The sequence below is a fragment of the Oratosquilla oratoria genome, chromosome 36 (assembly GCF_046742065.1).
Source record: "Oratosquilla oratoria isolate Oo_2021 chromosome 36, ASM4674206v1, whole genome shotgun sequence".
NCBI classification, from domain to species: domain Eukaryota; kingdom Metazoa; phylum Arthropoda; class Malacostraca; order Stomatopoda; family Squillidae; genus Oratosquilla; species Oratosquilla oratoria.
In genome coordinates this window covers 33,095,265-33,109,135 of record NC_134812.1, presented here as the reverse complement: position 1 = coordinate 33,109,135, position 13,871 = coordinate 33,095,265, and the positions used below count along the sequence as shown (strand labels likewise).

At 38.4% G+C, this 13,871-nt stretch overlaps 1 protein-coding gene across 2 annotated transcripts in view; it reads right to left on the bottom strand.

Moving 5' to 3' along the window:
- Positions 1-1,132: 1,132 nt before the first annotated feature.
- LOC143018940 (intraflagellar transport protein 81 homolog) overlaps positions 1,133-13,871 on the bottom strand; it is a 33,562-nt gene continuing 20,823 nt past the window's right edge. For both annotated transcript variants that reach the window (XM_076174541.1, XM_076174540.1), the window contains exons 9-15: positions 12,527-12,646; positions 11,444-11,650; positions 8,887-9,076; positions 6,953-7,077; positions 6,478-6,626; positions 4,689-4,817; positions 1,133-4,561 (exon numbers count right to left, since the gene is read on the bottom strand). In XM_076174541.1, coding sequence (XP_076030656.1) covers positions 4,471-4,561; positions 4,689-4,817; positions 6,478-6,626; positions 6,953-7,077; positions 8,887-9,076; positions 11,444-11,650; positions 12,527-12,646 — 1,011 coding nt within the window. In that variant the 3' untranslated portion in view covers positions 1,133-4,470. The remainder of the gene's footprint in view (positions 4,562-4,688; positions 4,818-6,477; positions 6,627-6,952; positions 7,078-8,886; positions 9,077-11,443; positions 11,651-12,526; positions 12,647-13,871) is intronic.

Genomic DNA, 13,871 nt, shown 5'->3' with positions numbered 1-13,871 from the left:
TTTGATCTAAAGCAAATTCAATGTAGGATCCAAGCCGCTCAAAAATAATAAAGATTCAATAAACATGTTCAAATATCTCAAGCATTTATTTGCAATAATTATTTAAAAGAAGCATATTATATAAAAATACATAAGGGAACAAATGAAGGGAAAACAAAATAAAAACAAAGTAAAGAAATGACTGATCACTTAACAAATTGTTGACAAGGTAAAGTGGGGGGAAGAGGGCCATCAAAATGTTTATATGATATAGTATTATATTAAATATTCTTAAGGATTATATTGAGATTCATAAACCTGTTACAAAGGTTTGAGTGTATCAATCTAGAGCAAAATATGTTCAAATGTTCTTCTGTAATATACATTTCAGTAGGAAAACTATATTTTGTTACTAATTCTGCATTATAGAAATACAGTAGATGTGAACACTTTTATATAAAATAAATTAAATTAAGATTATAGAACAAAACCAAAGTTTATAACAGAAATATATGTTATAAATTAGCTTAAAACTGTCAACACTTCAGACCTCACACTTTCTCATACCAATCTTGCATTTATCAAATTCATTCACATGCTATGGATGGGTTTCTGAATGAACAAGTGTGGAAAGAGAACTGTTGGATCAGTTTCTTCAACTGAACTAAATAACCTGACTGCAGCTAGAATGAACAACTGAAATTGTAAAATACCAAAAGTTAATGGAGATATGTTAAAGCTACGGTAGTTTTAACAAATTTCCTTGCAGAAATAGTTTCTTTTGCTACAAAGGGAGTTTCCCTTAACTGAAGTCAACTGGTGCAATTTACAGATGCTAGAGTGATACTAGGCTGATGATTTTTGTTGCAGTAAGTTGGGTAGAAGTGGATTTATGCCTTTGACTTTGGCTATCTCCCTTGTAAGGGGGAAAAAGCCCTTGGTATATGTATGTTATATGTAAATTGGTTTTGCTTGTGTTTCATGATGGAATGGTTGAGTGGGACTAGGACTCTCACATTGACCTATGTATGTATCATTTTCATGTACTGCTCTATGGGGAGGATTTTGGTATCTGAGTGTAATGTTCAAGTGGGATGGTTTTATTGCATCCTGTTATTTTTAAAGCTCTGTTTTATGTAGGTTGTAGGGTGTCTTTATTCTTGATTATATGGAACCATGCTGTGGAAATGAGCCATTTGTATACTGTGATTAGTGTTTCTGTTGACCAAAACCTGTCCTTACTCTTGATCTTTGTATGTTTATTTTGTTGTTAATTTTCAATGCTTGCTTTTGATGTGTGGGCTGAAAGATACATTATATCAAAAGTGAGGCCTGGGATTTAGGCTAGTTTTTCTCTAATGAAAGGAGTTGGCCATTTAAAATTGACTGTTTGATATTTCCTTGATTCATGATTGTCTAGGGTGAGTAATATCAATGATTTTTGAGGGGAGGGTGACATTCTGTTTTGTCTCAGCCACTTTTCCAGTTTATCTAGGTATGTTTAGATGTTCTTGAGAGTTATTTCATAGATACCATATTGAATTACTTTTGTTAGGTCATCTACATGGTTAAATGACTGTAACAGGAGGAGAGAATGATGGGGATATAGGAAAGGAAGTGATACAAACAGAATTAAAAGGAATGAAACCTTATAAGGCACCTGGGTTAGATGGTTGTCATATAGAGTACCTGATTAAGAGAGGAATAAATATAGGGGAATGTCCTAAAAGGTTAATGTGTGACTTAAGGAGAGGAAGTGTACTGGTGCTCTGGAGGAGTGCATGTATAGTTCCACTATACAAAGGAAAAGGTGACAAGTATGGATGTAATAGTTTTAGATGGATCAGTCTGTTAAGTGTGATCAGTGTGGTGTACAGGAGGGTGTTCAGTCAGTGAGTCAGGCCATTGCTAGTATGGTGTTGTTGTCTAAGGATGGGAGTGTATGGATGGAAATAAATCCAAAGGATTAAGATGAAAAGAGAGAGAGTAACTGGGAATGAGCAGTTAAGGTATGGGAAGGGAAGAGAGTGTGTAGAGAAAGTTTTGTAGTAAGACATATACAAGTTTTTGGCAAAGGGTAATGATGTATTTTGGGCTTTCATGGAATTGGAGGTGTGTGTATTTACCTAGTTTTACCTAGTTGTATTTTGCGGGAAGGGGAGCTATGCTCGTGGTGTCCCGCCTCTGTATCTCAGTGTCTAGTTTGCTTTTAAACTCGTGAATGGTTTTTGCGCACACTATTTCCTTGTCCAGTTTGTTCCAAGTGTCTACCACTCTATGTGGAAAACTGTTTTTCTTCAGCTCTTCTGTAGCTATGTTTTTTTATTTTCTTTCCATGTCCTTTTGTGCTTCTCCTGCCCCAGTTTAACGAGTGTATGTGTAAGTTTATGATACTGTTAACCCCTTCGTTACCGACCCGTCAACCTTACGTAAACAAACGTTTCAAACTGTCCCACGAATGGCTGGAGCCTTATGTTTGTAAACACAGACACTTGCCACCACGTGGGTAGAAATAACCCAGAAACCGAGGCCTTGAGAGCCCTCAATACACACAGCTTATAACTGTGACACATGCGTGTCACAGGGAGCACGCTCGGTTCCTGGCAGGTGCACTAGGCCATGACATGCAGGTATCACAAAACACACATCCGGTACTGAAGGGGTTAATATATATTTGTGTGTGGAAGTCAGAGGTGGATGGGGTGAAAGGGGCATTGAGCAAGAGGGGGATGTCTGTGCAGCAAGGCAGGAGATAGGGACGAGTGGAGAATGGCTGTGTATAGATCATACTATGATGCAAGGAAAGGAGGGGGGAATGGTTATATGTGAATGATATTTTGATGCAGCCTGAAGGGATTTCTCCCCTTCTCTTTTTCTGCATGAGGGGATGGAGAGGGGGGGTTTGCCAATTAAGTGAAGTGGCCTTGCTGTGGATGTGCTGTGTCTTGCTCCATTGCTTCTGACCCAGGGCAGTGGGTGGGATACAGGGATGACCCGTCATCCATGAGAAGCTAAGATGAGAGGGAGGAAAGGGTGGTGGATAGGAGTAGGTATATGCCTTTTGACTTTGGCTACCTCCCTTGGTAAGGGGGAAAAAGCCTTTGGTATATATATAGAATATGTTTAAAGTGTGTTTTGTATTGGAGTGTTTTTGGGTGTAAGTGTTGAGTGTTTGCCCAATCCGTTGTGTGCTAGGTAATGTTAGTGAGAGTGGTACATATTAGATGGACCCAGAATTTGCATGCATGGCACTGGATTGATGTGTGTATGTAATTTATGGATTTTGTACGTGTTGAGCTTGGGTAGGAGCCTGGATTGATTTTGACGTTGCTGGCTAAAAAAGGTGTGGGAGGGTTGGGTCAGAGTACTGACCTCCTTATGTGGAAAAAAGATAGTTGTGAAAATAGACTGAAAGGAAGTAGAAAAGTGTTGGAGATTGAGTTTCTGAGCCTGTTTCTGAAGACCAGGTACTAGCTCCTTAGGGCTGCATCTCCAGGTGGAGGTGTGAAACATTATATGAAATCTATATTGTTGGTTGAAGCTTGATCTTGCTACACTAAGTGTAAAGATGTTTCTTAATCATGCTTCTTTCATATCAACAGTAATGCCTCTGGTAGTCTCCACATGTCAATAACTTGGGGAGATATGTAAGGAGAATCATCAAAGATGTCAAGGGCCATTTCAATGTGAATTATTTTAGACCTGTTTACCTTAAGACACCCCACTCCAAATCAGTGACCTTAGTAAACATTGTCCAAAAAGTCAATAAGCAACTTGTGTTAGATGTGGAGAAATATAAAACTCACTGGGCAATGTACTTTGGGCAGTTGTATATGAATGGCCTACCATACAGCCAGCTTCCCCAGGCTGATATTTAGGCGAGTTGTTAGTCCACCAATCTCCCCTTACATACATTCATATCCAGAAGTCTCAGTCACCTTCTTGGACAACACTGCATTCAATCACTCAATACATGATCAGAATCTATTAATACTCTTTCGACTACCCTCCTACCATTCATCCCATCTCATGTACATTTATATACATCTTTCTTCTTAAACACTATTTATCATCATTTCTCTCTCACCACATTTTTACAACATTTTTTCTGTTTTCTTTCCTTCTAGATATACCATACTTCCCTATTACTTCACCCACAAAAATATATATTGTTATATATGGATGGATGTGTGAAGGAGGGGTTGCATGCCTTGGCTGGCTACCTCCCTTATATGGGGGAAGAGACCTTTTGGTATATAGATAGATATTTTTCTCAGCACTGGCATATCTACCCAAAATTCAATGACCCAAAAGGTAGAAGTTGCCAACTCGTCTACTATTTTTATGACTCAGGATAAATCCCTACTCTTGTCAAAAAAATAACAGTCTACTGTAATATATATCATAAAATAGAATGCTGGCTTTTTGTTATCTCTACTGCACATATACACATGAAAAAGGGGTGTATTTGTCTCTGCTACCACGTCTTATTTACAAGACAAGTGCTTCTCCACCACTGTTCCTCATTAGTGTGCCACTATTGCGAGCTGCTTCAAGGCACTGCCTTTTGACTTCCATTATCCTGTGGGAAAAAAAAATATATATAAATACGTGATATAACATAAATATTCCCTTCAGAAAAGCAGACATTTCATGCATTACTAATTTCCATTGTTATATATTTTGCAATAATCATATAAATTTCTTACTTGACAACATCCTGCCATATAGAGAGCTGCTTAGCTGAAGTCTGGAGGGAGTCTTTCACAGTCTTTTGTTCTTCTCGGAGCTGCCGACCAAGTTTTTCTTGTTCACTAATATGACTCATCAACTGCTCTCTGAATACCAATAAAATCAATTAGAGGCTGTCCTTCCTATCATTTACTAATACTTCACCTAAGGTCTAGTTGTTTTAGTCCCATCCCATTTATTTTAGGTAGAGGGTAAGGATGTCTTTTGGGGTTTCATGGATCTGGAGAGAGCATATGGCATGATTAACATGGAGGTGTTATGTAGTGTGCGGGGATGGAGGGAAGTCTGTCAAGGGTGGTCAAAAGTGGTAGTTTGTGTGAGGGTCACGAGTGGAAAGAATAAGTAGTTTGAGGTGAAAATGGAGCTATGGATGTTCAACATATGGATTGACTGATGAGGGAGGTAAATGTTAGGGTGTTATATGAGTCAGGAGAAGGTGAGTGAAACTGAATGGAAGTGAGAGGAGAGTCAATTGTTGTTTGCAGAAAGCACTGCTTTTAGCTGAGCTGGTGCATAGATTGAAGCAACTGGTGGTAGAGTTTGGAAGGATGAGAAGAGAGCTGAAAGTAAATCAGGGCAACAGTAAGGAGAGAAAATGGTGTTTGTGGGTTGGTGGGGAATTTAAAAGATAAGAGGCTTGAGGGATTGCATGTGGCAAAGAATGGTGGAATGGAAGAAGAGGTGAATAATAGAGTAGGGGAAGCAAATAAGTGTCTGGGCATAATGGAAAATATAAGAACAGGCATCTGGGGATGAACACAAAAAGATTATAAGGGAGTGATTGTGCCTATAGCATTGTATGTAATATAAAGGAGCCAGAAAGGATGATCCTAAACATGTTTGAGATGAAATTTTGAGGGAGTATGGTAAATATAACAAGAATGGGCAGAGGTGAGGTAGGATGCATGGGTGGAAAGAGAAAAAATATATAAATAAAAAAAGATTAAAAATGCTGAGGCTGTCTGGGTATTTGGAAGGACTGTGTGGAGAATGACTAGTACAAGCGTGGAAAGAAGTGGGTGGAGTGAACCTGAGGGGAAGACTAAGAATGAAGTGAGCACTGTATGCCAAAGGGTCTGTTGAGCAAGGAAAACTGCAAAAGATAAGAGTGAATGAAGAGTGGTAATGGACAAAGAAATGTCATAATCTGAAAAGACATTTTTCTTGTCAGCTTTATAAATTTCTTGAGTGGATATGGGGCTGGGGTTTACCTTAATTATATGGCATTAAAGGTATACCAATTCCAGCTACTGGACCCTGATATGAAAGTGCTATGCTTTGCTGCACTGCTCTTTAAGCAGTGTTGTAGGGTTCAGGGATCACCTTTCAACTGAAAGATACTAAGATGGAAAGGCCAATGAATGGGTTTTAGATGGGTTGGGATGGGCATAGGATAGGTTTATGTTTTCACTCAGCCATCCTGGGGAGGGAAAGCCTTTTGGTATATGTACTGGTACTATGTATATGTACTACAGTGATGCCACCTACAAACTTTATTCTAGCTAGTAGTTGATAATTTAATTCAGCAGACTTGGAACAAAATTAAGTCATCAGTCAAAACCCCATTTTGTTCCGAGTCTGATCCTTCAACTATATCATGAAGAATTTGTCTTAATAAAATCTCTTGAAAGCATCACCAAGGTACTAGCATACTGAAGAGGTAAAAAAACTGTCAGACCCACAGTCTAAAATTTTCCATTACAAATCTTACCGAATACATAGTGTAATAAGAAGTTAAAGACTCACCTCATAGATCTCTTTTTATCTTGTGGATCATTAGAGAGATAAAGTTTGATTTCATTGTTTGCCTGGTCCTGTCTATAAAAAAATATTTCCTTCTCAGCCTCCAGTAAATGACACTCGGATTCTAGCTTTACAATCTCATCTCTTAGTCCCTGCCAAAGAAAAATAATAGAAAACATTTGTGCTAAGCCTGGAATTGATATACATCATTCATTGTATCTAATTTTCTTACAAATAACAACTGTCTTCTTCAATAAGAGTCAAACACCAAAAGGACAATAATATCTTAGTTAATCATGTAGACAAACTAACAATCTACTCAATTGTCTTGTCAACTTTTATATAGAGAAATTCAACTATATCAGATAGCATTAATTTTTTCTCTTAAGAAAAAAACTTTGCTGTAAACTGGTAAGTCTTCTAAGCTTATTCCTCTACTATATTCTACTGCAAGATCTGAAACTACACCATAACTAACCTTGACTTCCTGTTCCAACCTGGCCATGTTTGTCTCAAGTCCAGCAGCCACTGAATCATATGCATGTTTCTTCTCACTGTGGTCAATAGTGGTGTCCTTGGCTCTCTGACGCAATGGCCTTAATTCTAAATGAGATAGTTTAGGAAATCTGATAATACAAAATCAAGTGGACTGACATGTTGCACATATTTATTTGAATAAGCTTAGTTATCTAACTGTCATAACTTAATTTAAAGTGTGCCCATGATCAAAGCCACTGCCCTCCTAATTATGATAATTACAATACTTCTGTAATAAATTTCAGAGGAGAGATCTGTTTCCACCACTAGTCATCACCATTATTTATATTTCAACTTCAGATCCTACTACCTATATATCCTACATAGAGTTCCACTATGCATGGGAAAAGAGGACAAGAATGAATGTCATAGAGGGATCAATGTCAAGTTTAGTTGGTAAGATGTATGGCATGGTGTTAATTTAGAGGATTAGGAAAGGAATTTAAGAGAGGCAGAGAGGAAAAGTTTGAATGTGTTTGAGATAAAATGTCTGAGAAGTATGGTAGGGTTTACTAGGTTGAATAAGGTGAGAAACGAGGAGGTGAGGAGGAGAGTGGGAGTGGAAAAGGAGAGGACAGATAGGGCTGATGAAAGAGTTGGGATAGTTTGGAAACATGGGAAGAATGAGTGATGAAAAGAGGCGTGGAAGATAAAGATGGAGGGAGTGAATGTGAGGGGATGACTGAGGATGAGATGGATAGATGGGGTAAAGGGAGTGTTGAGAAAGAGGGGAATGTCTGTTGAGCAGGAGATAGGGATGAGTGAAGAGTAGCTGTATATAGATGATATTGTTATGCAAGGAAGGGATGGTGGGGTAGGGGGTGCTTATGTGTGAATGATATTCTTTCACAGCCCGAAGGATTTTCTACCCGTCTTCTCTTATTCTGAATGAGGGGATGGAGAGGGGGGATCATCAATTAAGTGAAGCAGCGTTTCTATGAATGTCCTATGTCTTGCTATATTGCATCTGACCCAGGGCAGTGGGTGGGACATGGGGATGACCCATCATCCATGAGGCGCTAACATGAGAGGAAGGAATGGGTGGTGGAGGGAAGGGGAATGGGTGGGAGTAGGTATGTGCCTTTGACTTGGCTACCTCCCTTATAAAGGGGTAAAAGCTCTTGGTATACAGATAGATAGGAAAGGAATGAAGATAATAATTGGGGAATAACTGTGTGGGTATAAGAAGGGAAGAGAAAATGTAAATAAATTATATGCAGTAAAACATATACAAGAAGCTTTTGGTAAAGGATAAGGATGTCTTTTTAGCTTTCATGGGTTTGAAGGTGGACAGAGAGGCATTATGGAGTGCATTGCGGACATACACAATAGGAGAACGTCTTTACGTGAGTCAGGAAAGGATAGAATGAATGGTTTGAGGTGAAGATGGGGTTGCATCAGGGTTGCATTATGTTTATGAAAAGAAGCACCATGTGAAGATGATGTTTCATTTATTAGAGCTCTAACAAGTGAAATCTCATACTTATAAAGGCTTCATCCTTGCATGGTGTTTCTTTTGATAGACCCATTGGGAACAGCCAATTGCATACAAATTGTCTTAAGTTACCATGGTTGTTCAATATGCATATGGATGGGGTTGTGAGAGAGGTAAATGTGAGAATGCTTGGCAAAGGTAGTAGGTGAGAGTACCTGTTCCATGAGAGATGTACCAGGGATGGAATTACAAATTGCAGTATTGTTGGGAAAGAAATGAAGTACAATTTTCACATGGTTTAAACAGGAAGGAGTCAAAGGGACAAGTGTAATAACAGTGAAAGGAGTGAAGGCATTCCTCTCCTATGCCTGGCCACCTTGCTTTGTGGATATTGGCTAACTGGTTGAAAAGGAAAACATACATAAACAGAAACAATGTACCTTTAAGAATTGGAGCTAATCTTGCTTTTCTTTCAGAAATTTTATGATTGAGCTCCATTACCATTTTTGACATTTCTTCAAGAGTCTTTCCTTTCCGCTCATCTACCTCAGCTTTCATGGATGAGACCTTCTCCATTGTATCTTGTGTGTTACGGAATCCTGATATACCCATCTGGTTCTCCATTGTACTCTTTCAAGAAAAGCATAAATTATTTTTGTAAAAAAATAAACAAATAAATAAAATAATAATAATAATAATATCAGGATCACAAGTATTTGGACACAAACTTTTTTTTCTTTCTTCTTTTTTTTTTTATCATTATCTAGAATCTATAAATGTGCATATCTATTTCTTAAAAACCAAAAATAACTTGTCTTCCATGCATTATCACCCCACAATAAGGATAACATTTCAAGTTTATGTAATTCAAAAGGATAAAGACTGAACCCTTGTTGATTACAATATGATGCAAGAAGATGCAGCATTTCTATTTAAAAGTATTGAAAAAGTTCACCTCTCTTTGTGCTGTACAGTGAAGACACCACTTCATTATATGGCAACTCTCCACCCCTCATCCACATGATATTTACAAAATAGAGAACAAGAACATCCTTTCAGACTGTCACATCCTCATCCATTTACATCCACAATCCACTCACTTTTATCTTTTGCACACTCTTCCTTGCTTGACAGGTACTTCTCTTACATCCAATGCTCCCTTCATCCTGTCCATCCACCTCATTCTTGGTCTTTCCCATAAGTTCACTCCATCTATGAGTACTTTTGCTTTCTACATTCTTTTTACTCTCCTAACTCTTTCCCTATGCCCAAACCATTTCATCATTCTTTGATCAATCCTATTTGCCAGTTTTCTTTCCACCCCAGCTCTGCCTCACATCCACATGTCTCTATCCACATTCTCATAATACCCTGTATACTTCTCAAAAATTTAATGACAACAATGTTTGGGTTCTTCCATTCTGCATTTTTCAAATTCCAAGGCTCCAATCTATACAGTACTGTGGGTATGATTTTCTCTTTACATTTATCCCAAAATACCAGTTTCTCATTATGCTTTTGATTCCCACCAAACATTTACTTGCTTCCCTTACTCTATAATACACTTCCACTCCCATTCTTCTATTTCCTGCTACATGTGGCCCTAAATACTTAAAGCTCTCCATTTCTTCCAGCTTCTCGCCCTTTAAATTCCCCTCAAACCCACAACCATCATCACCCCTTGTACATCTCATCACCTTACTTTTGTCCACTTTTACTTTCACCTTTCTCCTCCCATATACCCTTCCAAACTCTGCCACAAACTAATTCAATCTATCCTCCAACTCAGACGCAAGTGCATTGTCATCCACAAACAACTTTCATCAACCCTAAACTCCTACTTAGCATCCTCACATTTATCTCCCTTATTACCTCATCTATATACCGTACACACTGAACAACTATCTTCACCTCAGACCACTCACTCTCTCCATTTCTGACACACCATGTAAAAACTTCTGACTGCCCTCAATAGAATTCCCTTTATTCCATACATTTGTAACACATTTCATAATACTTCTGTGAACTCTGTTATATGCCTTCTCCAAATCTATGAAAGTTCAAGGCATCCTTCCATTGCCAAAAATACCTTTCATATCTCTTTCTACAAAAATGTGATCTATGTAACCTCTTCCTTTCCTAAACTTACTTTTCTATTCCCCAATTATTCCAATTCCTCTAATAATCCTCTTGATTATCATTCTTACATACACCTTACCCCTCAATAAATATACATACATATACCAAGGGCTTTTTTCCCCTTACAAGGGAGGCAGCCAAAGTCAAAAGGCATAAATCCACTCCTATTTATTTCATCCCCACATACTCCATTCCCCATTCACCACTCCTCCCTCTCTCTTTTCTTGGCTCCTCCTGGATGATGGGTCATCCCTGCTTTTTCCTTGTGTAGTGGAACTAAGCATGCACTTATCCAGTCCACTCTTACACCTCCTGCCCTTAGGTACATATTACACAATCTCACCAACCATACCACTATAACTACTCTTCCTTTCATCACACTACATATAACCATCTAATCCAGTGGTTCCCAAACTTTTTTTGGCCACGACCCAAATCCAGATCTGGTGAAGATGTGGCGACCCAAGCATCAAAAAGCAATTTCGAAAGTCTTCTTTTATTGAAAACACAAGTGTAGGGAAGCTTTTGATTGAAATTATTTTTTTTCTAACAAGGTCTCGCGACCCATTCTTGAACACTTCACGACCCATGTTTGGGTTGCAACCCATAGTTTGGGAATCACTGATCTAATCCAACGATTTAACAAGCTTTCATCTCTTTCATTGCTTTTTCTATGGTCCTTCAGTATTGTATTATTGCTTACTTGTCTTTTTTTTGACAGCCTCATTATGGACCTCAAGGGTGGCTTATGCTTCCATTATACTGTTCCATCAAAAAAAATTCTACAAGGGTTAGTGCACTAGAATGAAGTGACTACATAAAAGATGAATTAAGTTGACAGCTTTGTAGTTTACTTACCAGTTGTTCATCAATCTGGGCATCTTTGGCTTTCAAAATTTCCTCAGTTCGGCTGAGCACTCCATGCTCAGCACGCAGCTCAGCAAGTTGTGCTTTCTTCATTTTGTACACAGAGCTCTTCCCTCTCAATTTGTGGACATAATGTTTGAACTCCTCTCCTCGCAATACTTGCTCTCCTGAGTACTGTTTTAGATGTTCTTGTTTTTCCTGTGAAATAAGAGTGCAGCAACATTACACTGTATTCTGCACATTGTTAGAATTTGTACATACAAGCATGGGAGTCCTGCATTTCATCCTTGGTTGCCCCCTCCTGTTCATTCCATCCAACTCTACCTTCCTTCCACACTAATCTTTCTTCACTCATTCTTTCCATGTGTCCAAAACCATCCCAATACTCTTTCATCAACCATATCTCCCAACTCCTTTTCCACCCCTGCTCTACTCCTCACCTCTTTGTTTCCCACTCTACCCAGCCTAGTAACTCCTATCATACATACATAAATTGTACATACATATACATATACCAAGGCTTTTTCCCCCTTCCAAGGGAGGTAGCCAAAAAGGGAAAGGCATAAAAACACTCCCACCCATTTCATCCCTAAATACACTCCACACCCCTCCCACCCTCCCTCTCATCTGAGCACCTCCCGGATGACGGGTCATCCCTGCACCCTGCCCACCGCCCTGGGTCAGAAGCAGTGTCGCAAGACACAGCACATCCACAGCAAGGCTGCTTCATTTAATCGGCGACCCCCCCTCTCCGTCCCCCCTTGCATATAAGGAGAGTTACATAAATTGTAACATAAATTACAAAATTGTAACCTGTAAAAATCATTACTAATTCACTTATACTATCAACTATCAAATGAAGTTGAATGGTCATTCTCAGTAAATGCAACAATGAATCAACAAACTACTCATGAAACCATATTGAAATAGTTATACTATATTATTTTTCAACTAAAACAAAACTAAATCTGCCCCACTTACAATTTCTTGGAACTACTGCACACAAGAATGAAGAGCTGGTATTGGATCTTTTCACACCAAGAAATTAAATCTAAACAATTGGCTAAAACTTACTCTCATGTCTTCCTGAATAGCTGCAATCTCATTGCGCAGTTCACTCACTTTCTCTGCTGACTGTTCTTTCTTCCGACTTATCATTGCAGCATTTTGGCGGAAGAATGAGAGTTTTCCAACCTTAAAAAATTAAAGAGTTACCAATTTATACTGCTAGAACATAGGAAACCATAGAATAAACACACACACAAAGCACATATGTATGCATGTCCTGATACATCCAAGACTGGAATATGTGTCAGTAGTATGGTCCCCACACAGTGAAGGATATAATCAAGATTGAAAGAATAAAAATGGCAGCAACCAAACTGGTCCCCACCCTGGCAGATAAACAATAAGAGGAAAGACTAAAACAACTGGGTCTGCCAACTTTGGAACCTCAAAAAGAAAGAGGTGATATGATTACAATGTTCAGATCACTAAAGGGGATAGATTGCATTGATAGAAGAGATCTGATAGATAGGAGGGTTTTAAGAGGTCATAGAAGTGAATTAAGGAAGACCACATGTCAAAACGATGTGAAGAAATAGTTTTCTATATACAGTATGTATAAATATGTGGAATAGGTTAGGTGATATAGCCCAAGCTGAAACAATAGCTGAGTTCAAATCTAAATATGATAATTGGAAATCAAAGATATAAAGTTGGAACCGTACATGAATTTGAGTCTAGGTATGTTAGAAAATTAGAGAATAGGAGACAGGACCCAACAAGCATTGCTCCTTTCCTGTATACTACAATTAGGTAAATACACACACTGGCTTGTTGGTGTAGTGGTACCAAGCTCGCCTGCTAAATCAGCGGTCTGTGTTCAATCTCTGGAGGGGTAATACTTGTTGATCATGAGTTGGATTTTTTTTTTTTTTCTTTAACCTCATTGTATTATACGGGAAGGGAAGCTATGCTTGTAGTGACCCGTCTTTGTATCTTACAATATCTAGTTTGTTCTTAAATTCTTGTATGGTGTTTGTACACACTATTATTTTGTTCAATTTGTTCCAGTTTGTGGAAAACATTTTTTTTTCAAATCTCTTCTACAACTATCCTTATTGAGTTTCTTTTCATGTCCCTTTGTTTTTCTTCTATCCCACTTTAATAAGTCCTCTCTGTCAAGGACTTCCATGCCTTTCATGATTCTATAAATGGCCAACAGATCTCCTCTTTCTCTCCTTTGTTTTGGGTTGGTGAGTCCAGTTTAGACAATCTTTACTTGTACATCAATTTTGAAAGTGTTGGGGCCATCTTTGTTGTTGCTCTTTGAATTCTTTCTATTTTCCATATATTCTTTTTTTGTACTGGGTGTCAATAGTGTCATAGTGTACTGCAATCTTGGTCTTGTCAATGT